Genomic DNA, 23,588 nt, shown 5'->3' with positions numbered 1-23,588 from the left:
ATATGTATATATTAATATATATCCCGACTGTACAGTATTTATAGGTACAAAAGAGACAGGCCTAAAAACTAGAATTAATTAGATTAACAGCTATAGTCCCTCCCCCCCACCCCACCCCCCAAACTAATTACTTCTACAAAAAAGGCAGCAAAATCCAAGGTGTGGGATTTGAAATGCCAAAGATAGACAAGAGTGGTTAGGGCTAGATCAGAAGAAAGGCAAGAAAGCACTGGCTGGAGACTTGGGAGACCGGAGTTCAAGACCCAGCTCTGTCCCTAACTAGCTATTTATGTCCTTGGAGAACTCTGCCCCCAACAGGATCTGGCTGACCCCTAAGGTCCTTTCTATCACTAACACACTTAGAGATGAAGTCCCAGCTGATTAGCACAGTCACTGTCTTGTATTCAGTAGGCACTTAAACAAGGCTGGCTAAGCTGGTTTGTCAGGCTTACCTGGGTGATCACACTACTGCTTGGGGCTCTGTGACTGCTAGGCCACTACAATCAACTGAAATAAGGGCCAGGGACAGTATGGAGACTGGGGATGGGGCAGAGGCTCAGGGGATCTTTCCCCTCCTTTTCTGCTTTTGCTGCATACAGCATGGAAAGCCAGTTGTTATGCTCAAGAAAGCCACTGGGGCAGCAAAGGAAATGAGCTACAGCTAGGCAATACCAGCTGGGGTGGGGTAAGCTGCCCAGACACCATCACTCACCAATCTAGATTGGTACTTGGTGAGCAGGCGATTTGGACTGGCTCTGGGGTGTCACTGGCAGGTTCTGCCAGTTGAGGAGAGTCTCTCCACCAGGGCAGATTGTCACCTGTCTCAGAGAGAGAGAGGTCTGGTGACTTGCCCAGGGTCACAAAGTGGGGGACAGCTCAGATGCAGGACAGGAACTTAGACCTCGTTGACTCAAAGACCTGACTATCTGCCATGCTGCCTCTCAATTGGAGCTTAATATCAAGACTTTCCTAATAAGCTGAAGTGCCCCAAAGGAAGTCGATGGGTGACCTCACAGGATAGTAGGTTCCATAGGCCTGGGGGTGGAGGGCTCCTCCTAGTGGGGTTGGATGACCATTTGTCAGAGATGTCAGGCAAGTGTTGGACAAAATGCTGTCAGATAGACTGGCTCTGCTCTAGGCGGAGACAGCCCCCTTGTTTCACTTTCCCCAATCAGGCCCCATGGGGAGAAATCTCCAAGCAATGGGGGATGGAATCACTAGAAGAAGGGATTCTGAGGCCACTCATTTGGGGGATTCTTAGGAGTTGGCATCTATCTCCCCTTGCAACCTGCTCGCTCTCTTCTCTTCTCTTCTCTTCTCTTCTCTTCTCTTCTCTTCTCTTCTCTTCTCTTCTCTTCTCTTCTCTTCTCTTCTTTTCTTTTCTCTCTCTCTCTCTCTCTCTCTCTCTCTCTCTCTCTCTCTCTCTCTCTCTCTCTCTCTCCCTCCCTCCCTCCCTCCCTCCCTACCTCCCTACCTCCATTGGGTGCTTGGAATTTTCAGGCTAGCAAACATGGTGAAGGCAGAATCCCAGAACTGAACTTGTCATGGTTGCTTCAGTCTATTCATTCCTATACCTCAAGGTGAGGCAGTCAGGGGTAGGGGTGGGGGATGTAAAGGAAGGGGGTGGGCCAAATCACACACATTGGGTGACGAGGCCCTAGATAGGCCCAGTTCAGAGTCCACATTCGTTTGTTCTCATCAGCTAGCTATGAAGGGAAGACCCAAATGAGAGCATTCCTGGGCTCTGTCTGGCCCCATCTGTTCACAGTTTTGTCTCAGGGATGGGCCGAATGGTGGTGAAGGAGTCTCGGATCCTTGCCACCTCCATGGCACACAGGTGTCCAAAAACCTTGTTATACCAGTCCGGAGAATGGCCTCTGGGGAAGGAAAAGCAGCATATCTGAGCAGGAAGAATATTCCAGCTTCATCCCAGGATGTACTGTCAGGTGAGAGGAAGCCTTGACTCCATCAAGGAACCAGGGACCCATGGACAAAAGAGAGAGCATGCTGGGGTCAGAGGCAAGGCTCTAGGGTAGAGGAGAGGGAGAGAGGAGGCTGGAGGATACCAGGGTCATGGGAGAGGAAGAAGAGGGACTGGAGGACCTCAAGGCCAGGGTAGAAGAAGGGAAGGGGGCTTGGGGAGCAGTCAGACTAGGAGGAGGGGTTGATTCTTACCGGAGGTCAGCCCTGCAAATGTGAATTAGCCGGGAGTGCCCAAGGCCATAGGGCTCTATGAGGTACTGAGAAGTGAGCAGGATGGCTCGGACCCCAGCCTCTGGAATTGGCTCCTCAGGCTCCAAAGACTGGGCAACGAGCAGACAGCCTCCTCGGGGGAGGTCTGAGCGCCACATCCTGGGGGAGGAAGGGGCTTTAAGTCACTGGTAGCCTGGCTGGCTGAGGGGTCCAGCACTCCTCACCCACCACAGACAGGGAGCTCACCGAATCACCACGAAGTCTCGGGAAGGTTGAGGGGCCATGCTGTCTGTGACGTAGTGGTAAACATCTACTCCAGGGGCCAGGGACTCAAGCACATGAGCCCGCAGCAGGTCTTCATCCCACATGGCTCTTTCACGTAATACCCGATGGAGGACAGCCACAGGTGGGGCTGCCACCTCTGTTGTCACTTTCCACAGGCGCAGGGGGTGGCCATCCCGGACCTAGAAGCATACTTTGAGGAGTCCCAGTGCTCTCCTGCCCCACTTCCAGTTGTGCCTGGAACAGTTCCTTCCCCAAGATCCCCACAGCCCCCCCTCTCCTTGTTGCCCCTCCTACTTCAGGCCTTCTCTCTCTCCCCCAGTCTCCAACTCATACTCAGAATACCCTACATCCTAATGTGCTTCCCCTCCCTGGGCCTCAGTTTCCCCCTGTAGCATAAGTGGGTAGGATGGTTATATGTGCTCTAAAATCTCATAAATCTATAACATTCTGCTAGGTTCCTAGTGATGCCTTCTTTCTTGGGGGCTAATGAAGGAAACACAGGAGTTGGGAGTCAAGAAGACCTGAGTTTGAATCCTACCTTGTGCACTGACTAAGTTGCTAAACCCCTCTCAGTCTCAGTTTTCATATCAGTGAAATGAGAATAATAACTGTATCCACCTCACAGGTTATAAGGAACAAATGAGATGACACGTGATATGCAATTTGTAAATCTTAAAGCACTGGAGAAAGAGTGCTTATTATCGTTGCTGCTGCTATCGATGAGAGCCAGCTTCTGAGTCAGGAAATCCTGGGCTCAAGTTCCACCCTTGACATACATTTGCCCTATCAGTGCCTCAGAGAAGATGCTGACCTGCATTGGTGGAGGGACTTTCCCCATCTAAGAGTTCCCTATGTTCTCACTTCCTATCCCAGTCATCATTGTTCTTCTGTCCCTGGGCCTAGAGATACAGGTTTCAATGATGGAGCTGGCCCTGAACTGATCTGCAGACTCCAACACTACCATGTTGATGCTGGCCAGGGCAGTTCTTTTCAAAGGCCCTCCCTCCTTGCCCCTATTGGCCCTGTGACTCCACTGACCTTCTTACTGGCTAGCTCTGTGTGCTGTGGTCCAGGCATGTTCAGCCAGCCCTTGAATCGCTCAGCAGCCTCCTGGAGCAAGTTCTGTACACTCTCCTCCAGGTAGTCCCCAGGCTTGACCCTAAGCTCAGCTAGAGCCAGGGGAGGGGAGCTAGGCTTGGTTACCACATAAGAATTACACAACTGCAACATCATGTCCTGGGGAACCTGGGGACAGCCAAAACATTAGTGGATCCCACAACCACTCGGGTAACCCAGTTTGGTGGAGAAAGGAAAAAAGGGAATGTCATGGGAAAAAGGGAAACTTGAAGAAGCTCACCAGGGTGGGAGTCAAAATAGCCAAGGAAGAGTCCCACAGCTTGAGAGGAGGAAGTACTCACAGCACCCTCTTTGGGTGGAGGGCCCTCTCTCTTCGGAGAACTGGCTGTTCCTATCCTTATCAACTGGGAAATGGCTTTTATTCCCTATATATTATAGTTCTCAGATCTTTATCAAATTTGCTGCAAAGATTTTTCCCCAGTTCATTTCCCTTCTAAGTGCACTGATTTTGTTTACGCAAAAACTTTTCAATTTTATGTTGTCAAAAACCGTCCATTTTATGTCCTGTAATTAATCCTCTGTATCCCCTGCTGTTTGGTGAAGAATTTTTCCCCTAAGGGCCTTCTTTTGATTATAGGCAACAAAAAGGCTCTAGAAAGGAGAAGGGTGAAAGGTGAGGATGCTCCAGAAAAAGGCTGGCAGGGATCCATGGAGACAGCCCATGGGCTGGAGGGGGTGGGAGTAGGAGGGTTTGTGTTGCACTATCCTACCCCCAAATATGGCAATAACTACAGTTTTCTAGCCCTAAAATCTATAAAATACTTTTCTCAAATTAGTACTGAGGTGCCTATTTTACAGATGAGGAAATACAGGTTCCAAAAAGTAAAAATCTCCTTGTCTGGGAATCACACAACTCTAACATTAATGTAGAACACTCATTTTGTCACTGCCTGGCATGAGTGCTTTCTTTCCGCATCCAACACCCAGGGTCAGGTCTCTCACCTGAAAGAGCTTCTTGCAATCAGTAATCATGTGGGACAAGCCCTGGGTAGCGGCCATGTTCTCACTCAGGTCTCTTGGGGCTGGTTTGCCTGACTGGCCACGTCTGGGAATGACTCTGGAGAAGAAGGAAAATGGCTGAGACTATTCCATCTGGAAAGGGAGTTTCCCTGATCAGAGGGCTGGCCAAGATAAACAACTGAAGAGTAAGTAAATGAGTAGACAAATAAATGAGCACACAAAGAAACAAATACTAACTCCCACTTTTCCCCAGCCATATTATCCTCATTTTATAGAGGAGGAGGCTGAGGCTCACAGAAGGCCTTGGCCAGGATCCCCAGGTGGAAGATCCCCAACATGTCACATAATCTGTTCTGGGCTGCTTACTTACAGATCCTCCTTACCTACTCCCCAATCAGGCAAGAGATCTCCAGGCAGTGTGTAGGTAGGTAACCAGACTGACCCCTTGTGTTGAGCCTGAGAACTACAGCTGCTTCCTTTCTAGGTCATGTTCAAGGTCCCCTTAGAGATTGGCCACAAGGCCTTTCCTCCCCCCCTATATACCTTCTCCTGCACTCCTCCTGCTTTGCAATTGCCCTGGCTGTTTTGCCATCTGCCCTGCTCCAACAAAAGTCCTCTTCCCTGGCACATTGGGAGTTGGGCTGGGCTGGGCTGAGCTGAGCTGTGTTGCCTTGACTGATCAGCAGTCATCTTCCTGGCCCATGTCCTCACTCTCTCTGCAGAGGCTTTCCCTTGAGTTTACAACTTGACTAAGTGGTTGACATCAAGACTCAGGATCTATGCATGTTGCTCCCATCCCTGCCAGCCCTTCCCCAGTGCTCCTCTTGCCCCAGCAACTGCCCTCATTCATTTTCTGATGAGTGCTCTGACCCTCAGCTCTATGTCCCAGCCCAGTCCCAATTTCCAACCTTGGTGAAGCGCTATCCTTCGAGACATTGAGGTGAAAGATGGAGGGCGCCAAGCAGACAGCCAGGTTGCCAGCAGTCATTTGGTTTTCTTGGGCAGCAGCGATATCGCTCAGGAAGTAAAGCAAGGTCTGCAGTACCTCTCTGTTCTCATCAGGCAGCAGAACAACAGCCGCCTGGGCAGCCAACAGTTGCTGGTCCTTTGGAACAACTGCTGAGATGGGGAAGAGGGGCCAAGTGACCCTCCCTAAAGCCACTGGCCCTTCCTTCCCTTTGATTCTCCCCACCCCCACCCCACCCACGCCTTAGCCTTTGCCTGCAGATCCCTCCCCAGGTCCATTCTTTGCTCAACAGACCGTGGGATGGAGCTGGAGGGGTGCTGAGAATTCACCGAGTAGACATGAACTCTGAGCTCTCAAGCTAAAGGTCATCGTATCCAACTTGCCCATTTTACAGAAGAGGAAACTAAGGTCCCAAAAGGGGAAGGAGCTGACTCAAGGTGCTCTGACTTCAAATCCAGTTCTTTCTACTACACCACATTCCATACTCTTCATTTTTACCATGAGGAAATGGAGACCCAAAGTTATAAGGGCAGATTAGAGCTCCAGGTTGCTCTCTGCAGTGCCCTGTCTGGAAGCCCATCGAATGGGATCTTCATAGTAACTTCTCTCTCCCCTAGAGCCATGATACTTTAAATTAGTCCCTAGACAAATCACTTCTCCCCTTAGCTTAAGTTTTCCCATCTGTAAAATGGGGCTAATCATATTTATCTGACCTGTCAGGTCAGTATTATTGCCCCCATTTTTCAGGTGAGGAAAACAGGCAAGTACCTTGGTCAAAGGCACACAGTGAGGGATAGGCAGAAGCCTCCAGCCCAGGTGTACTGACACCCTTCCCCCAGCAGTCAGTCAAGGCAGGCTCACTCACACTGATAGAGACGCAAGAAGGTCGTGGTAAGCTTGCTAGTGAAGATAGGCTCAGGTAGGTCCCTGAAGTACTGCTTCAGCAGGTCTGCCACATCATAGGCTGATTGGCCTTCATAGACGACATGCTCAGGGGATGCCTCATTCATCTGCCTCAGGGTCTGTATACGGGACTTCACCCCAGACTTGCGGAAAATGCCCACCTGGTCCAGTCAGAGGACAGAAAGTGGGTGGTGAGAAGACTCTCCTTAAATGGGATGGCTGCTCTAGACAGGCCCTTGTTTCCCACAAGTGCCCTGAACAGGACTTTGAGGCTACTAAGAGTCACCACCCTATCCTACAGGCTCCAACTAGGGATCCAGCGAGAAGCCCAGACCCAGTCACATCATGGTGTGAAGAAATGCATCTGGAGCTAAGGGGACCAGCATCAAAAGGGAGCATGTGAGCAAAGCAGGGACCATGTGAGGTCAGTAGGACGCCCGCAAGGATGGAGAGATGAACATGCAGAAGGTTCAAACCTGGGGCAGATTAGGAGGGGGAGAGTGAAGGGAAACAGAGAAACTGAAGACTTGGGCAGATGTCGGAGGTTGAAGGAAAGCAGGAACAGACCATGAGAGGGTATGGGAAGGGAACAAAATGGATTCCCAGAATAAAAAGGGAGAGGTGGGAAGAGTTCTAGGCATCTCAAGCTATGGGCAAAAGGCAGTCCCAGGAGAAGGAGGTGCTCTGACTCTGTTGGGCTGGGCCCTTTCCATCCAAAGAGCATGACTAACCTGACAGAGGCTTTTGCTTAGGCAGAGTCCCCAGAGTGCAGCAGGGGCCAAGGTCTCACCTGGTCCAGGCACTGGCTTCGGAGATAACGCATGGCCTGTTGGATGCTCTGAGGCAGAGGCTGCCCTGTCCTCTGCATGTGGATCAGGAGGGGCACTCCAAAGACACTTTTGCCCTGGTAGCTGGGAGTTTTGCTCCTTTTCATGAACTTGGGGACTGACCTGTTGGGGAGGGAGGGTGGTCACACTCACAAGTCAGGCCAGGCTGAAGTCTAGTATGTGCATGAGCTCCCTGCCTGGGAACAAGGGAAAAGGCCAATGCCCTGGGGCTGGATTCTCCCCTTGGAGTCCTAACCCCACTTCAGTCCTGCATTTATACAGATCTTGGACCCATTTTGCCCACATAAGCCACGTATAAACATTTTGGTCCCACTTTCCTCCACAGGATATGTCATGGACTGCATGATTCTAAGACACTTCCCCTGGTGCACCTGCACCCCTGCACCAAATATTCTGGGGTCACCCTATCAGGGGCTCCTCCCTGAGGTTCCCAGCAGCACCCTTGCTCACCAGGCCCAAGTCTGCTTGTGGGGCACAGAATATTTCTCCATTAAGGCTGTGAGCCGGAGAAGGGAACCCTTGTGGAGTAGATTGAGCTGAGCCACAGACTGGCGGTTGAGTTCAAGGGAAGCAGAGTTGAGGCTGGGTCGGTGGGAGTTCTGGAAGCTGTGCCAGCGGAGTTTCCTGGCAGGAAGAGAGAAAAGTGGGGCCTCAGGGGTGGACATGGGTGCTGCCTACCTGGAATGCTCTCCAATGGTACAGGCCTCTTAGACTTTGAGCACCCTCAAATCAGGGGCTATTGTTTCTGACCTTTTTGACTCGCCAATACTTCACTCATGAGACCTGTTCAAATAATTAACTGACACCTGAACATCTTCTGGGATCATCTTTGGGTCATTTCAAATCCAGGATATTAGCTGTGTTAGGGCCACAGAAGAACTGGTTAGACAAGGCAGTTTGTCATTCCTGAGGTCAAAGGTCATGACTGTCTTTAGTGACCAATCTATAGGGTTCAGGTTAGAGCATGAGAATTCTAGATGTTGAGGTACAGCCTTCTAAATCCAAGCTCCGCATTTTACAGAAAAGGAAACTGAAGCCAAGCAGAGGGGAAATTAGACAACCAAGGTCTTCCAAATGCTAAGTAGTAAAGATGGGATTTGAACCCAAGTCTTTGAATTCCAAATTCCTTGTTTTTTCCCTGTCTTCCTGTCTGCCATCTGCCATGTGGAAACTTGGCTAATCCCACACTATATCCAACAAGATAAAGTTTTTCGAAGACTCACTACCTGCTTTGCACTTTCAGTTCCCAAGCCCAGATATCCAGAGTTCTGGCAAACTTAGGCTCAAAAGTCTTGCCCCCAGCTCCCCTCCAAACTTCCATTGCCAAGTGTCATTCAAATTTACAGTCTGCAGAGACATCTTAAGGTAGTGCCACTAGAGGGCGGCAGAGTCCACTGTTCAGCGACTGTTCAGTTAGCACCAGCTTGGGCCCTTTAGGGCCAATGACAAAGGCTGGCTACACAATGGTTTCCCTCACTTCACCAAAGTGCCAGAAGAAAAAGAACCTGCAAAGACAGACCAAGGGCTGCATGTGCCTAAGAACCTCTGGCACAAAGGGAGGGAGTCAAGACGGAAGGGGGAGGTGAGCACCCCTACTTCCTAAAAGCTGAGCCAACTGCCTAACCTTCTAGGGCCTGAACGGAAGGGCACCTGACATTCCATGTTCTAAGGCCCCACCTAGCTCAGACACTCTGTGTTCTAAGGCCCCCTCCCAACTCTGACATCCTGTCTAAGGGCCCTCAACCTCTAGCATTCTGTGTTCTAAGCATCCCCCATCTCTGACATCCCATATTCTAAAGGACCTCCAAAGCTCTGACATTCTGTGTGCTAAGACTGGTCAAGCTCTGACATCCTGTCTTCTATGGGCCCTCCACGTCTGACATCCTGAGGTCTAAGGCCCCTCCCAGCTCTGATATCATGTGTTCTAAGGGCCTCACACCTCTGACATTCGGTATTCTAAGATCCTCCCAGCTTTGACATTCTGTGTACTAAGGTCCCGCTCAGTTCTGACATTCTATATTTTAAGATCTAAGACATCTCTGATATTCAGTGTTCAAAGGCCCCTCCCAGTTTTGATATTCCATGTTCTAAGCACCTTTGCTCTGACATTGTCTGTACTTAGGCCCCTCCCACCTCTGACATTCCATATTCTAAGGGCCCTCCCGTCTCTGATACTCTGTTCTAATACCTCTCCCAACTCTGACATTGACTGTTCTAAGGGTACTCCCACCTCTGACATTCTAAGGGCCCTCCACCTCTGACATTCAGTGTTCTAAGGGACTCCCAGCTTTCACATTAAGTGTTCTATGTGCCTCCCAGCTCTGACATTCCATGTTCTAAGACCCCTCCCACTTCTGACATTCAGTATTCCAAGACCCCTCCCAGCTCTGACGTCCTGTGTTCTAAGGACCTCTCAGCTCTGACATTCCCTGTTCTAATATCTTGTAAGAGCTAGGTCCATAGTTACTAAGGCAACCCACCTGCAGGGCCTGGTTAGGGAGGCTCCCACACCAGAGTCCCGGCGTTCTCGGATTTCTGTTTCTTCAGTTTCATTCAGGGAGTTTCCAGTGCTGTCGAAGTCACTGGCAGAAGTGCCCATGTCTGACATGGAGTGCTCCTCCTCCAGGTGCATGCTAAAGGGGAAGGTCTGCTCTCCAACAGAATCTGTGTCCTCCTCTTCCTCTTCTTCCTCCTCCTCTTCCTCCCTAGGTTGAACTATGTCTGGACACACGGCCTGAGACCAGAGCTCCACGTGTTTCTGGAGGCCCCACATGTCCTGTAGGATGTCATCTAGTTGGGCACAGTTGACCTCTGGCTCAGAGTCCCTTGGCTCCTCCCTGTTGCCCACCAGTTCAGGCATGTTGTCATAGACACTGAGGCGGCTGTCCATTGAGCTGCATGAACCCCGGCGTTTTTCTGGGCCCCAGCTCCCTGGCTTCTGCCAGTCTAATAGGCAGTGCCCCTCCTTGGGGCACAGGCTTTCAATGGAGAGAGATCGGGGGAAGGTACCTGGCTTGTGGTCACCAGGCACATGCACCAAACAGGCCTGCCAGCGTCCCTGTTGCTGCCATCTTGAGTCCTGGGTGAGCCTGGAGTCCTTAGCCCTAGCCCCCTCAGCCTCTGAGTCTGGATCTTGACTCTTAGAAGAATAGAAGCCAGCTGAGAGGAAGCTTCGGCGACTGTGGAAGGAAAAAGCCTTCCCAAGCTTTTCAGGGGCAGTGGCCTTAGTGGGACTATGTGGTTCCCCCAAGGGAGGCCTGGCCTCGGGGCTTCCTGGCTTCTCCCTTCTCCGCAGAGAGTCAAGGTGCCGGAGAAAGCTTCGGGTACGGCGTTTCCTGGGTTTATCTGGGGGGCCATCCACATCTTGAGGCAGACCAAAGAGGGAACTGGAGTTGGAGGCCCAAGTGGGTGAGTCAAGCTGGGCCATGGTTTGGTCTGGGGGCTCTGGTGGGGGAGACCCCACGATAGCCAGTGTGTCCCGAGCCATGTTCCCAGTCTGGCTGGTCTGGGATGTGGCACTGATGTTAGTGAGGATGCTTTCGTGGCTGGAAGCCACCCACAGGCCTGCACCAGGGGGAACCACCAGATCTGGAGACCCCAGGCGGGACCAGCGCCGACTATCCCGTTGGAAGGTCCAATTGTTGCTGATGGCACACAACTCTTCCTCCTCTGGGTCTTCATTCTGCACAAGAACCCCAAGAATCAAAAGAGGCCCAGGTTCAGCCCTATGGGCCTCAAACACACCCTCACTAACCCTCTGCCTTCTCCTAGGGAGAATGGTACCAAGATAGCCCAACCCAGCTTCACACCCCTACAAACTTCTAAATGAAAAGAGAGCCAGAAACAGGATTAGCTCATAGTACCATAGTCAGCTAGGGGTAGAGGATTCCAGGAGCTGGAACAGCGGTCCAACCTGGGGACAAAGTCACCTCTGCCATTCCCAGTCTAGCTAGGGAAATCACTTCTCTGGGAAGCAAGACCACACTGAGTAAGGGATTCACTCACTCAGGTTTTACTGGAAAAAGCAGTGGAAGTCAAGAGGTCTGATCCACAGTGCCTGGTACCCAACAGATACTCAATGAATGTTGATTCACTGACTGCCCCAACTAGCATTGTGACCTTGGCCAAGTCCCTTCCCCTGAGGGGTTCAATCTCCTTTTCTGGAAAATGGGTTAAGATGGTTCAACTCAATAATCTGTTCTTGAAGGTCACCAATGCAGGAGCTGATTGTGGCCCACTGAGGCTCACCAATCTCTCTTCCCAGGCCCTGCCCCATTCAGAGTACCCAGCTACCTGGAGAAGGGAACTGCTTCCCATACCTTTCCAGGCCCTCCCATCCAACCAGGATTCCCAAGGGGTTCATTTGCTAGGCAGTCCCCACATTTCCCATGGGCCAGGGGCCCAGTCTCACCGGTTTGTGCTGACTGTGAACCTCCAGTTTCATCGAGGCATAGGCGTTCAGGGTCATCAGTCTCCTACAAAGGAACAGCAAGAGGGAAAAACACTCACCCACCCAAACCCCTCTCTGGTGACAACCCCTCTTTGTTGGCACTGACCCCCTCAACACCCCTCAGCTCAGAAGTATTTTCTCCATGAAAACTGAGGCCTTTTCTCTAGCTGGCCTTACCGGCAGAGGGCATGCAGGGAATCCTGATCCAGAAAGCCATGGTCCTTCTTCACAGAGGTGATGTCCAGGGGGAAAAGGGAATCTGGGGGAAGAGGAGCCACAGTGAAAACCACAGAATTTTTGAGACCAGTTTGTGGGCATTGGTGGGGGGAACCACAAAAAGCAGATTCTGCAAGATCCTGAGGAGTGGCTGGATCTCAGAACATAGACTGGGTCAGAGTACTGGGAGGGAGGATTACAAAAGATAGACTAGATCAGAGCCTGGAGACATGGAAACTTCAGAATTCAGAATTCTGGAAGAAACCTTTTTTTTTATTTTCCACAAGAGAAAATTAAGACCCAGAAAAACAATTGAACTGAGAGAGTTAGTGAACCCTTCAAATAATCAGTCCCTGGGGATGGCTCCTTTTCGAGGAGTTCCTTAATGTGGCACTGGACCGTGCTGTCTGTCAGCTTCTGGAGAGAGGGAACCCTCTTGCAACCCCAGAAGCACAGGTGTCACTATTCCTGGAGCCTGGGAGCTTGGTAGCCTAAGCATCAGTCAGTTGGGCCCCAGGCTTCTGGCCAGTGGCATAGGAGAAAGCTGCAATTCACCTGCCTCAACCTTCCATGACCACAGTTACACAGGAGATGGAACTTCCTGGGCTACTTTCTAACATGGTCCAGGCTCAGTCCCCCAGAGTCCTTCAAGAGCTCTGAGAAAAGCTACCCTCCTCCCCCCAGGTACCAGCCTCTTATTTTCTCCCTGAGTTCTAAGCCCTCTTGCACACAAGCAGAAGAATATTGGTGGGGGGGGGGGGGTCAGGGGGAGAGGGGGTAGGAAAGGGAGTAGAAAACCTCAGCAAGCACCCAGAGGAAACCCTTACCTTCATAGAGTTGGGCGTACTGGGGAAAACCCGCTGCACGTAGCCAGTCACAAGCTTTCTTGGCCTCAGTTTCTGAAAGAGAAAAAAGAAAGTCAATGTTAGGAAGATGGGGGTGGGGGTGGGGATGTGGCATTGAGTCTATGCCTATTCAGCAGATGACCTGAGAGGGTAAAGTCAAACCCACAGAAAGAGGCAGGAACTCAAGATTCAAATCCTGACTCTGTCGCTAAAATGCCCATGTGATCTTGGGCCTGGGCCTCCAAAGGGGCCCCTTCCTCTGTAAAATAAACCTCAGTTTCCTCTATCTAGTCTAATCCCCTCATTTCAAAGATTAAGGAAACTGAGGCCAAGAGAGGGAAAGTGATGCTACAAGTCATCCAAGTAGCAGCAGAATTTGAAGCCAGGACCTCAAACTCCAATACTCCCAGCCTTTCCCTTGTGCCATACACTCTTTCTTGAAGTGATGGAAATAGCAAAATAGGCATGGAAAATTGGATTCACCCACAGGTCTGAGGCCTTTTAAAAAGTGAGCCAAAAGGCAAGGAAATTAAAAACAACAGCAGCAAGAATGGAAAATACTCTAGTGTTAATTTTCTCCTATTCCAGAACAACATCTTTGATGCTGCCCAGTGAAGTAGGGAAGTGAAATAGAGAGGTTTTGGAGAGGGGTGCAGGGAAGCTAGACCATACGAGACTGAATGTGAGCTCTGGTCAACAGCAAAAGCATCCTGGACTTGACTGCCGTGGTCACTCAGAACAGAGGCCACCTGAGGGAAGATGATACAAGAAATCTGATGGGAGTGAACATGAACCTTACGATAGACAGTCAGGGACCTTTCTGAGGTCAAACTTTCATTATCAATCCCTTTGTTCAGAAACTATCAGTGGCTCCCTCTTTCCTTGGGAATCAAGTTTTAACTCTTTTCCACTTCTCTCAAAACCCAACTCCCATGACTCCTTCCCTACTACCTCACCCTCCCCACTTTACCGCACAGTCTTTGGCTCTGTCTCTCCCTCTGCCCTAGTCTGACTGTCTAACATAGATTCCATGATGTCTGGAGATAACCCCACCTTACCCCGCCAAATCTTCCCAGTCCTCCAATGCCCTGCTCAAACCCCATTCAGACCCCACCCCACCCCCAGCCCATAGGCATTGACTGTAGACTGTAGAAATTAGCCTTTGATTCCATATACAACCAGATCCTGCCCACTACTGTTATATGTATGTATCTGGGTAAGCCCTGGAAGTGGAACCCTGAGCCGAAGATGACTTCTCCCCTACTGGTCATACATCTCCCCCTGGGGATGGGGATAGGAGGAATGGAGGCCCTATTCATTCCAAAGCATTTCCTCTCCTCTCTTCCCCACTCCCAGAACCTAGCTGTGTTATGCTGGCCACACCACAACCAAGGTCAAAGCCCTTCTGGTGGGTCAGGCGTGGCCTCCCAGAGAGAAGGGATCACTTTTTCCAAGACCGGAAGAACATTCCCTTCCATACCCTTCCTCCAAAGGAAATCCAAGATGGGATCTTGGCAGCCATGCCTTACAGACAAGACAAGACAATATTTCTGAGAAGTTGGGCAGTGGCCATGGAGGAGGGGGGTACTGGGGGAAGGGGAGATTTGGGTGGATAGAGGACAAGGTCAGAAAATGGATCCGAGCAGAGCAAGAGACATATTGAGGCAGAGGTAACAGACAGATGTAACCTCTAGGATGGAAGGAGGATGTTCAGATAGATCCAGGGAAGCTTTTGTGCTTTGCTTGGGTTGTTTTCTTTTCTTAATATTTCTATCTCCAGGCTTAACATCATTCTTGGAATAATATATTTTATAAAATGTTTTCTTCTTTTCCTCTTTCTTTCAACACACTAAATAACATTCTTCCTATAATTTAATGAAATACTTTCTTTCTTTTCTTTCTACAAATTGAATTAAATGTCTTCCTTTCTTGTTGTTCATTCAATCATTCAGCTTCCACAGTAGGGGCCCTGGCAGATGGCATCATCAGAAAGGAGATTGTTCCTCAAGGCTGGCCCTGGGGTTCAACAGCTAGTCAGAGATTATGTGTGTGCATGAACAGTATTTTCATTCCATGAATAGTAAAAAGGTATCCCAAAACCTCTTTTCCAGAAAAGATGACCCAGGAATGCCCAGATCCAGAAACAGTGCCCAAAGTTTCAGATGAAGATGACAGACTGGCAGAGTTGAGAGGAACTATAGGAATATCAGAGCCGAAAGGGCCCCTAGAACACCAATGCTCAGAATGACTAGAACACAGAACATCTAAACTTGGAGCTACTTTAGAATAAACAAAAGTATAAGAACAAAAGCAAAAACAAATGTTAAAAATTGTTTTTACATAGAATTGAGAGAAAATAAATAAAAACATTTAAAAACCAACAATTACTCTCTATAGTTTATGTTCTAAGGTCCCTTACAGCTTAGAACATAGACTACTAGAATAAGGAGCCTAGAGTCATAGAGATTAGCTACTTTAGGACAAGATCTAAACCAATGAGCTTTTCAACAATCATAAGACTGGAGACCAAATAGCCAAAATATACAGACCGGGTCACAGATCTAGCCAGCACTGGAAAGAAACTGAGACTCAGAGAAAGGCATTCATATCTAAACCCAGGTCGTCAGTCTCAAACTCCAGAATTCTTTTCTCTTGCTAAAAATGAAGACTAGGAGGAGCCAAGATGGCGACAAGAGAGGATCATCTCTTAGGTGCTCTCTCTTAAAACTTATAAGCTAAGGACTCTAACTAAATTTTTGAGAGACAGAACCCACAGAGGGATCCAGTGAGGGAGTTCTCCAGCCCAAGGTAACCTGGAAAAGAGTGGAAAGGCTCTGCTCCCCAGGGGTGGAGGGGTGGCATGCCAGAGTGAAGGAACCTCAGTCTCCTGGAGGCAGCCCCAGGGCACTGGGAACCGTGCTCACAGCAGCAAGGGCATTTTACTGACCTACATCCCTGGGAGCACCAGGCACACTTGGGGGGATCAGCGGGGGTACCTCTGCCAGAGCGAGCACGTGAAGCCCAGCCCTCAGGGCACACAGCAAGCAGCCCAGATCCAGGAACCGGAAGAGGGTGAGGCCAGTAAGCAGGCCCCAAGGCGAGAGTGCTGAGCCTAGGGAGGGGAGTGGAGAGACTGCCAAGCACTGTCCTCTGTCCCTGGAACAGGACTCTGGGGCTCTGACTGCATTCAGATCCTGATCACAGTCTAGGTCCCCCATAGAAGAGCAGCCCCCCCACCTCAGACCCCTGGCAGAGGGGTGCACTTATGGTCATTCTCAGACCAGGAGGGAAGACAGAGCCTCACACACACAGAGATCCTTGTGTGTCCCAATAATACTCAAAAGCTCAGTAAGTACCCCAAAACCAGGCTCAGAATGGGAAAATGAGCAAGCACAGAAAAAAGTGGAATGCCATTGAGAAATACTTTGCCTGTGATCCCAAGAAGGATCAAAATACGCAATCTAAAGATGAGGAAGCAAAAGTTGCTGCATCTAAAGACTCCAAGAAAAACAGAAATTGGACTCAGGCTATGACAGAGCTCAAAAAAGATTTTGAAAATCAAGTGAGGGCGATAGAAGCAAAATTGGGAAAAGAAATGAGAGAGATGCAGGAAAAACATGAAAATGAAGTCAGCAGCTTAGTCAAGGAGATCCAGAAAAATGCTGAAGAAAAATAACATGGTCACATGGTAAAAACTAAGTTCAAAAAGTTATTGAGGAGAAGAACACTTTAAAAAGCAGAATTGGTCAGATGGAAAAGGAGATAAGAAAGCTCTCTGAGGGGAACAAATCCTTCAGACAAAGAATGGAACTGAGGGAGGTTACTGATTTTATGAGAAATCAGGACACAATACTTCAAAACCAAAAGAATGAAAAATTAGAAGAAAATGTGAAACATCTGATTGAAAAAAACAACTGATATAGAAAACAGATTTAGGAAAGATAATTTAAAAATTATTGGAATACCTGAAAGTCATGATCAGGAAAAGAGCCTTGACATCATTTTCAAAGAATTACTAGAGGAAAATTGCCCTGATATCCTAGAAGCAGAGGGCAAAATAGAAATGGAGAGAAGCTACTCATCTCCCCTGTTAAGAGATCAAAAAAAAAATCACCAGGAATATTATAGCCAAGTTCCAGGACTCCCAAGTCAAAGAGAAAATATTACAAGCAGCCAGAAGGACACAATTCAAATATCATGGAGCTGCAGCCAGGATCACACAGGACTTAGCAGCAACTACATTAAAAGCTCGTAGGGCTTGGAATATAATATCCCGGAAGGCAAAAGAACTTGGAATGCAACCGAGAATCAACTACCCAGCAAAACTAAACGTCCTCTTCCAGGGAAAAAGATGGACTTTCAATGAACCAGTGGAATTTCAAATGTTCCTGTTGGAATGGCCAGAGTTGAAGAGAAGGTTTGATCTTCAAATACAGGACTCAGGTGAAGCATAGAGTGGAGGAGAGGGGGAAAATATGAGGGACTTAATGATGATGAACTACATGTATTCCTGTATAGAAAAAATGATAGTGATAATACTCATATGAACCTTCTTATTGAATAGAGCAGGTAGAAGGAGATTTTATAGATGAAGCATGGGAGAAAACTGAATTTAAAGATATGATGTGGTGTAAAAATGGAGTCAATAGATAAAAGGGGAATGTAATGGGAGAAAGAAAAAAGAGAGGAGGAATAGGCTAAGATATTTAATATAATAAGATTATTCTTTATTACAATGAGCTTTTGCAATGATATGGAAGGGGGGAAGGCAAGGGGGAATGAGGGAATCTTTGTTCTCATCAGAGGTGGCTAGAAGAGTAAATAGCATATATCCTCAATGGGGTATAGACATCTGGAGTAAGAAGGAGAGAAGCAGGACAGGGGGAAGGGGGGGGGGATGTGAGTGATGGAGGAGAGGATGGACCATGGGGGGAGAGTGGTCAGATATAACACATTTTTTTTTACTTCTTGCAAGGGGCTGGGATTGGATGGCCTGTCTGGGACCATAGGGCCAGGTGGATGCTGGGCCTAAGGGGTGGTATGTGAGCCCAGGGCTGGGGATCTGTCTGCTGCACCACTCAGCTACCCTACAGCAGAGGCAGAGTGAAAGAAGAGAGAAAATATAGTACATGGTAGTGGAGAAGTATGAATGGAGGGAGTTGCGATCAGCAATGGCAACAGTGGAAAAATATGTAAGTAACTTTTGTGATGGACTTATCATAAAGAATGTGATCCACCCGCAACAGAGCTGGTGGTGTTGGAACATTGCCTGAAGCACAATTATTATTATTATTATTATTATCATCATCATCTTTTGGGGGGGTTGCAGGGCAAATGGGGCTGGGTGTCCTGCCTGGGGCCACACAGCTGGGTGACTGTTGGGTGTCTGAGGCCAGATTTGGACCCGGGTGCTCCTAGCTCAAGGGCCAGTGTTCTGTCCGCCACCCGGCCACCCCTGCTATTATTATTACTATTGTATTTTATTTTGGGTCTTTTTTTTGGATTTTTCAGGGCAATGGGGTTGGGGGGGGGCTTACATGGGGTCACACAGCTGGGTGATTGTTGGGTGTATGGGGCCAGATTTGGGCTTGGGTGCTCCTGGCTGCAGGGCTGGTGCTCTGTCCACTGTGCCACCTGGCCATACCTACAATTATTATTATTATTATTATTATTATTATTAATAATAATAATATTTTTTATTTTAATTCCTTTCTCTCCCCTTTCCTTTATCGCTCATGCAGGTCTATATTTTGGGGGGGGAGGGGCATTACGTTTACTCTTAAACAAGAATATTTTAGTAATGTATAAAAAACATTATTTGCACAAAATAAGAATAAATAAATAAATAAATGAAAATGAAGACTAAAAAAAATAAGTATCACTGTTGATATAGTTGGAAATAAAGGTGAAGGTGTAAAAACCTAACAGTAGGGGCGGCCAGGTGGCGCAGTGGATGGAGCACCAGTCCTAGAGTCAGGAGAACAACAGTTCAAATCCAGTCTCAGACACTTAATAATGACCTAGCTGTGTTACCTTGGCAAGTCACTTAACTCCATTGCCTTGCAAAAACAAACAAAAAAACTATCAGCAAAAAAAATTTTAAACAAAACCATTGCTTTGCAATTCTAGAAATCTAAATGTCAAGGACTATTGAATCTCAGGATGGTGTGATGGAGTCAATTGTTAAATTTTCAGTGTGGGCAGTTAAGTTACACCTCAGAAATCAACATGGTAGTCATCAGGGCTTGATGGATTGTTTTCTTGAGTATCTACATTTAAGAAAGTGATGGAGAAAATGTGAATAATGCAGATGAAATTTCACACACACATGTGATCAGAGACTTGGTTGTTAAACATTTACCAGAGCAGTTCTGGTTAAGACCTTTTAGAAAAAGCTGGTAACATGCCTGGAGAGGGTGGTTCTTCTGCCCCACCAAATATTACTGCTTTCCTCTCCCATGTGCAAATGGTTCCCCCTAAAACTCTTCTGCCTGGCTACCCGTGGCTATAGTTCTGTCTTCAGTGGAGTCAGAAAACAGCTATATAAAACCCCCTCCAGGGCCTGATAACTATCAAATTGCTGAATAAAATCCCCAAATATGGGTTTTAAAAATTAACTATACAAGAATAGAACTTTCCAGGGAGAAGAAAGCCAGACAACAAGCAGTCCATGGGGAAAACACCCCAGGGAGTCTTACATGAGCAGAAGATAGCAGATACAGCTCATTCAACCTATACTTCAGGTTCTGAAGCCAAACAAACAAAGAAACAGCCCCATAACCTTTGGGGTCTCCCAAGCAGTTGGGCAAAATGGCAGACAAACAAGTTACCAACAGGATAAATTGAAGATAACTAAGAGAGTGGAGGCATTAGCATTTAAGGAGAGGAGGTGGCGGGAAAAGGTAGAACTTGGAAGAAGTCAGAAAGATAAAATTAAGGAGACAGAGATTTCTAGGTATGAGGGTCAGTCAATCAAAATGATCAGAGTTGAATTGTTGGTGGAGCTGTGAACTCATCCAACCTTTCTGTAGAGCAATTTGGAATTATGCCCAAAGGACAATAAAAAAGTGCATACCCTTTGACCCAGCAATACCACTAATGAGTCTATAACCTGAAGAGACCATGAAAAAGGGTAACTATATCACCTGTACAAAAATATTCATAGCAGCCATGTTTGTGGTGGCAAAGAATTGGAAATCAAGTAAATGTCCTTCAGCTCGGGAATGGATTAGCAAACGGTGGTATATGTATGTCATGGAACACTATTGTTCTATTAGAAACCAGGAGGGACAGGAATTCAGGAAAGCCTGGAGGGATTTGCATGAACTGATGCTGAGTGAGATGAGCAGAACCAGAAGAGCATTGTCCACCCTAATAGCAACATGGGGGCGATGATCAACCTTGATGGACTTGTTCATTCTATTAGTGCAACAATCAGGGATGATTTGGGGGTACCTGCGATGGAGAATACCATCTGTATCCAGAGAAAGAAATGTGGAGTTTGAAAAAAAACCCGTTATCTCATTATGTAATTTTGCTATTTCTTATGCTTTTTCTTCTTTAAGGATATGATTTCTCTCTCATCACATTCAAGTTAGATGAATGTATACCATGGGAACAATGTAAAGACTAACAGACTACCTTCTACTGGCGGGGAGGGAAGCAAGAATAGGGGAAAAATTGTAAAACTCAAAATAAATGTTGATTGGTTGAAAAAAATGCTCAGAGTTGAGAGATGGAGAATCAAAATACGAAGAACAAGAACCCCCCCCCCCATTTAACAATCAAAGTGCTCAAAGACCTCCAAGGAGAAGCATCCTACAACCTCTTAAGGTAAGCAGCCCAATCTCTTTTTAAAGTTAAAAAGCTCCCTGCCTCAACTTCCCTCTATGGCTCTGGGTTCACCCCTCTGGGATAAAATAGAACAAACCTAGTCCCTTCTTCACAGGAGGACAAGTAGCATCAGGAAGGAACCTGAGAAACTATCCAGTCTAACTGATACCTATACAAGGAGGCCATAAGTTCCCTGAGTCAAGTAAGAGATTCTATCCTAAGCTGTGAATAGAAGCAGAAGGGGATGATCAGAGCACATCTAAAATCTGGCTTCTGTTCTAGGTGCCATACTTTGGGAAGGACACCTCTATGCTGGATGGACCCCAGAAGAGGGTGGTTGGACACCAGGCTACCCAGACAGTGAGCAGTGGAAAGAATTTGTGATATTTACCCAGAGCAAGGGGAGGAAGGGGGGAAGGAAAACTGTATTGGAGGTATTCAAAGGGCTGGCAAATGGAAGAGGGCTCAGTCTTTGGCCCAAGTTGTCTTAGGCTCCAGAGGGAAGAACCAGGATTGGTGTAATCAAAGTAAAAGAGAAGCAGACTTTGCTTTCATATAATGAAATTCTCTCCAATAATAACTATCTCAAAAGATAGTGGATTCAGGGGTGGCTAGGTGGCACAGTGGATAGAGCACCAGCCCTTGAGTCAGGAGTACCTGAGTTCAAATCTGGCCTCAGACACTTAATAATTACCTAGCTGTGTGACTGTGATCAAGTCACTTAACCTCATTGCCTTAAATAAAATATAAAAAGGGGGGAAAGAATGGCAGAAAGAGGGGGCAACTAGGTGGCACAGTGGATAGAGCACCAGCCCTTGAGTCAGGAGTACCTGAGTTCAAATCTGGCCTCAGACACTTAATAATTACCTAGCTGTGTGGCCTTAGGCAAGCCACTTAACCCCATTGCCTTGCAAAAAAAAACCCAACTAAACAAAAGATAGCGGATTCTCCTACTCAGAAGCCAACAGTCAGCCTCCCATTGGGATCATTGTATTAAAGATGCCTACCCAGGTAAAGGTGGAAGTAGGGACTCTCTCAGGCTCCTTCCAGTTCTGAGACTGTAAGCAGAAAGGTCCATTGGCCTATATTACTTCTCTATAATGCTCTCCCTCTTGTTTAAGTGGGGAGCTGCAGGCAAAGGATTCTTAATTTAGAATCAGGGCAAGCTGGTGGATCAGGGCAAGCCAATAAGAGGCTAATGACTTAAGCTCCAAACTTCTTTCTCTGGGAAACAGTAAAAAGTAGTCAAGGGATATGAAAAGGTATTTTTCAAAGAAAGAAATCCAAGCTATCAACAACCATATGAAAAAAATTCTCCCAAATTACTGTTAGAGAAACTTGAATTATAACAACTCTGAGGTTTCACTGCATGCCTATCAAATTGGGAAAGTCAACAAAAAAGAAAAATGGAAGATGCTGGAGGGGCTGTTGGAAAGCCAGCATGGTAATGCACTTTTGACAGAGCTATGAACTAGTCCATCCATTTGGGAAATAATTTGGAACTATGCCCAAAAAGTCACTAAACTGTGCATACCCTCTGCTCCAGCAAAATGCTACAAAGACATTATCCCAAAGAGATCGAAGCAACAAGAAAAGGACCCTTTTCTACCAAATTATTTATAGCCGTTCTTTTTTGATGTGGTTCCATCAACTGGAGAATGGCTGAACAAATGTTATGTATATGAATGTAATGGGATACTATTGTTCCAAAAGGAAGGATGAAAAGGATGGTTTTAATGAAACCTGAGAAAACTTGGATGAACTGATACATACTGAAGTGAGCAGAACCAGGAAACAAATTATACCATAAAAACAACTTTACATAATTACCTAGTTGTGTTGCCTTGGGCAAGCCACTTAACCCCATTTGCCTTGCAAAAACCTAAAAAAAAAAAACTTTGAAAGACTTAAGAATGTTTATCAAAGCAATGACCAACCAGAATTTCAAAGAATCAGTGATGAAGCTTGCTCCACTCCCCAGCTCTTGTAACAAAGAGGGGATGGAGTCAAGGTAAGAATGAGACATTGATTTTGTGGACAAGGTCAACAATCCATATTTGTTTACAAGGGTTTTGTTTTTATTTCATTTTTTATATTGGTGGGAGTAGAGAAGCGGAGATGGGGAGAAGAAAACTTTGTTAATTAAAAGAATAAAATTTAATTCTCAAAAAGAGCACTGAGCCTGCATTTGATCCTGTTACTTTGTCTCTGAGCCTGCATTCTTCCACCTTCTTCTTGTTCTCCAGCTGGAATGAACCTTAGAGATATCTCTTCATTTTATTTTGAGAATTTTTCTTTAAAAAGAATACATTGGACAACACCCATTCCTACTAAAAACACTAGAGAGCATAGGAATAAATAGATTGTCCCTTAGAATGATAAGCAGTATCTATCTGAAACCATCAACAAGCATTATATGCAATGGGGACAAGGTAGAGGCATTCCCAATCAGATCAGGGGTGAAACAAGGATGCTCATTATCAGCACTACTATTCAATACTGTATTAGAAATGTTAGCTTCAGTAATAAGAGAAGAAAAAGAAATTGAAGGAATTAGAATTAGGAAGGAAGAAATAAAACTCTCTGTGCAGATGGCATGATGGTATACCTAGAGAATCCCAAAAAATCATCTAAAAAACTACTAGAAATAATTAGCAACTTTAGCAAAGTTGCAGGTTATAAAATAAATCCTCAAAAATCCTCAACATTTTTATATATGGCTAGTAAGATGCAGCAGAAAGGGCTAGAAAGAGAAATCCCATTCAGAGTAATTTCAAAAAAAATAAAATAACTTCAGACAGTATAAAATACTTGGGGATCTACCTGCCAAGGCAGACTAAGAAACTCTATGAAAAAAATTGCAAAACACATCTCTCACAAATAAAATCAGATTTAAAAAACTGGGCAAATATCAACTGCTCATGGATAGGCTGAGCTAATATAATAAAAAT

The 23,588-nt window shown here is 46.9% G+C and overlaps 1 protein-coding gene across 3 annotated transcripts in view; it reads right to left on the bottom strand.

The window, feature by feature from the left end:
- Nucleotides 1-1,464: 1,464 nt before the first annotated feature.
- STARD8 (StAR related lipid transfer domain containing 8) overlaps nucleotides 1,465-23,588 on the bottom strand; it is an 82,621-nt gene continuing 60,497 nt past the window's right edge. For 2 of the 3 annotated variants that reach the window (XM_074200841.1, XM_074200843.1), the window contains exons 2-14: nucleotides 12,787-12,858; nucleotides 11,921-12,002; nucleotides 11,705-11,768; nucleotides 9,774-10,975; nucleotides 7,744-7,917; nucleotides 7,236-7,395; nucleotides 6,408-6,606; nucleotides 5,484-5,694; nucleotides 4,558-4,672; nucleotides 3,517-3,723; nucleotides 2,440-2,657; nucleotides 2,176-2,352; nucleotides 1,465-1,877 (exon numbers count right to left, since the gene is read on the bottom strand). In XM_074200841.1, the coding sequence (XP_074056942.1) occupies nucleotides 1,763-1,877; nucleotides 2,176-2,352; nucleotides 2,440-2,657; nucleotides 3,517-3,723; nucleotides 4,558-4,672; nucleotides 5,484-5,694; nucleotides 6,408-6,606; nucleotides 7,236-7,395; nucleotides 7,744-7,917; nucleotides 9,774-10,975; nucleotides 11,705-11,761 (2,835 nt within the window). In that variant the 5' untranslated portion in view covers nucleotides 11,762-11,768; nucleotides 11,921-12,002; nucleotides 12,787-12,858 and the 3' untranslated portion in view covers nucleotides 1,465-1,762. The remainder of the gene's footprint in view (nucleotides 1,878-2,175; nucleotides 2,353-2,439; nucleotides 2,658-3,516; nucleotides 3,724-4,557; nucleotides 4,673-5,483; nucleotides 5,695-6,407; nucleotides 6,607-7,235; nucleotides 7,396-7,743; nucleotides 7,918-9,773; nucleotides 10,976-11,704; nucleotides 11,769-11,920; nucleotides 12,003-12,786; nucleotides 12,859-23,588) is intronic. The other variant, XM_074200844.1, reaches the window with a different exon arrangement.

The sequence above is a fragment of the Macrotis lagotis genome, chromosome X (genome assembly GCF_037893015.1).
Source record: "Macrotis lagotis isolate mMagLag1 chromosome X, bilby.v1.9.chrom.fasta, whole genome shotgun sequence".
NCBI classification, from domain to species: Eukaryota; Metazoa; Chordata; class Mammalia; order Peramelemorphia; family Peramelidae; genus Macrotis; species Macrotis lagotis.
This window is presented reverse-complemented; position numbering and strand designations above follow the sequence as displayed.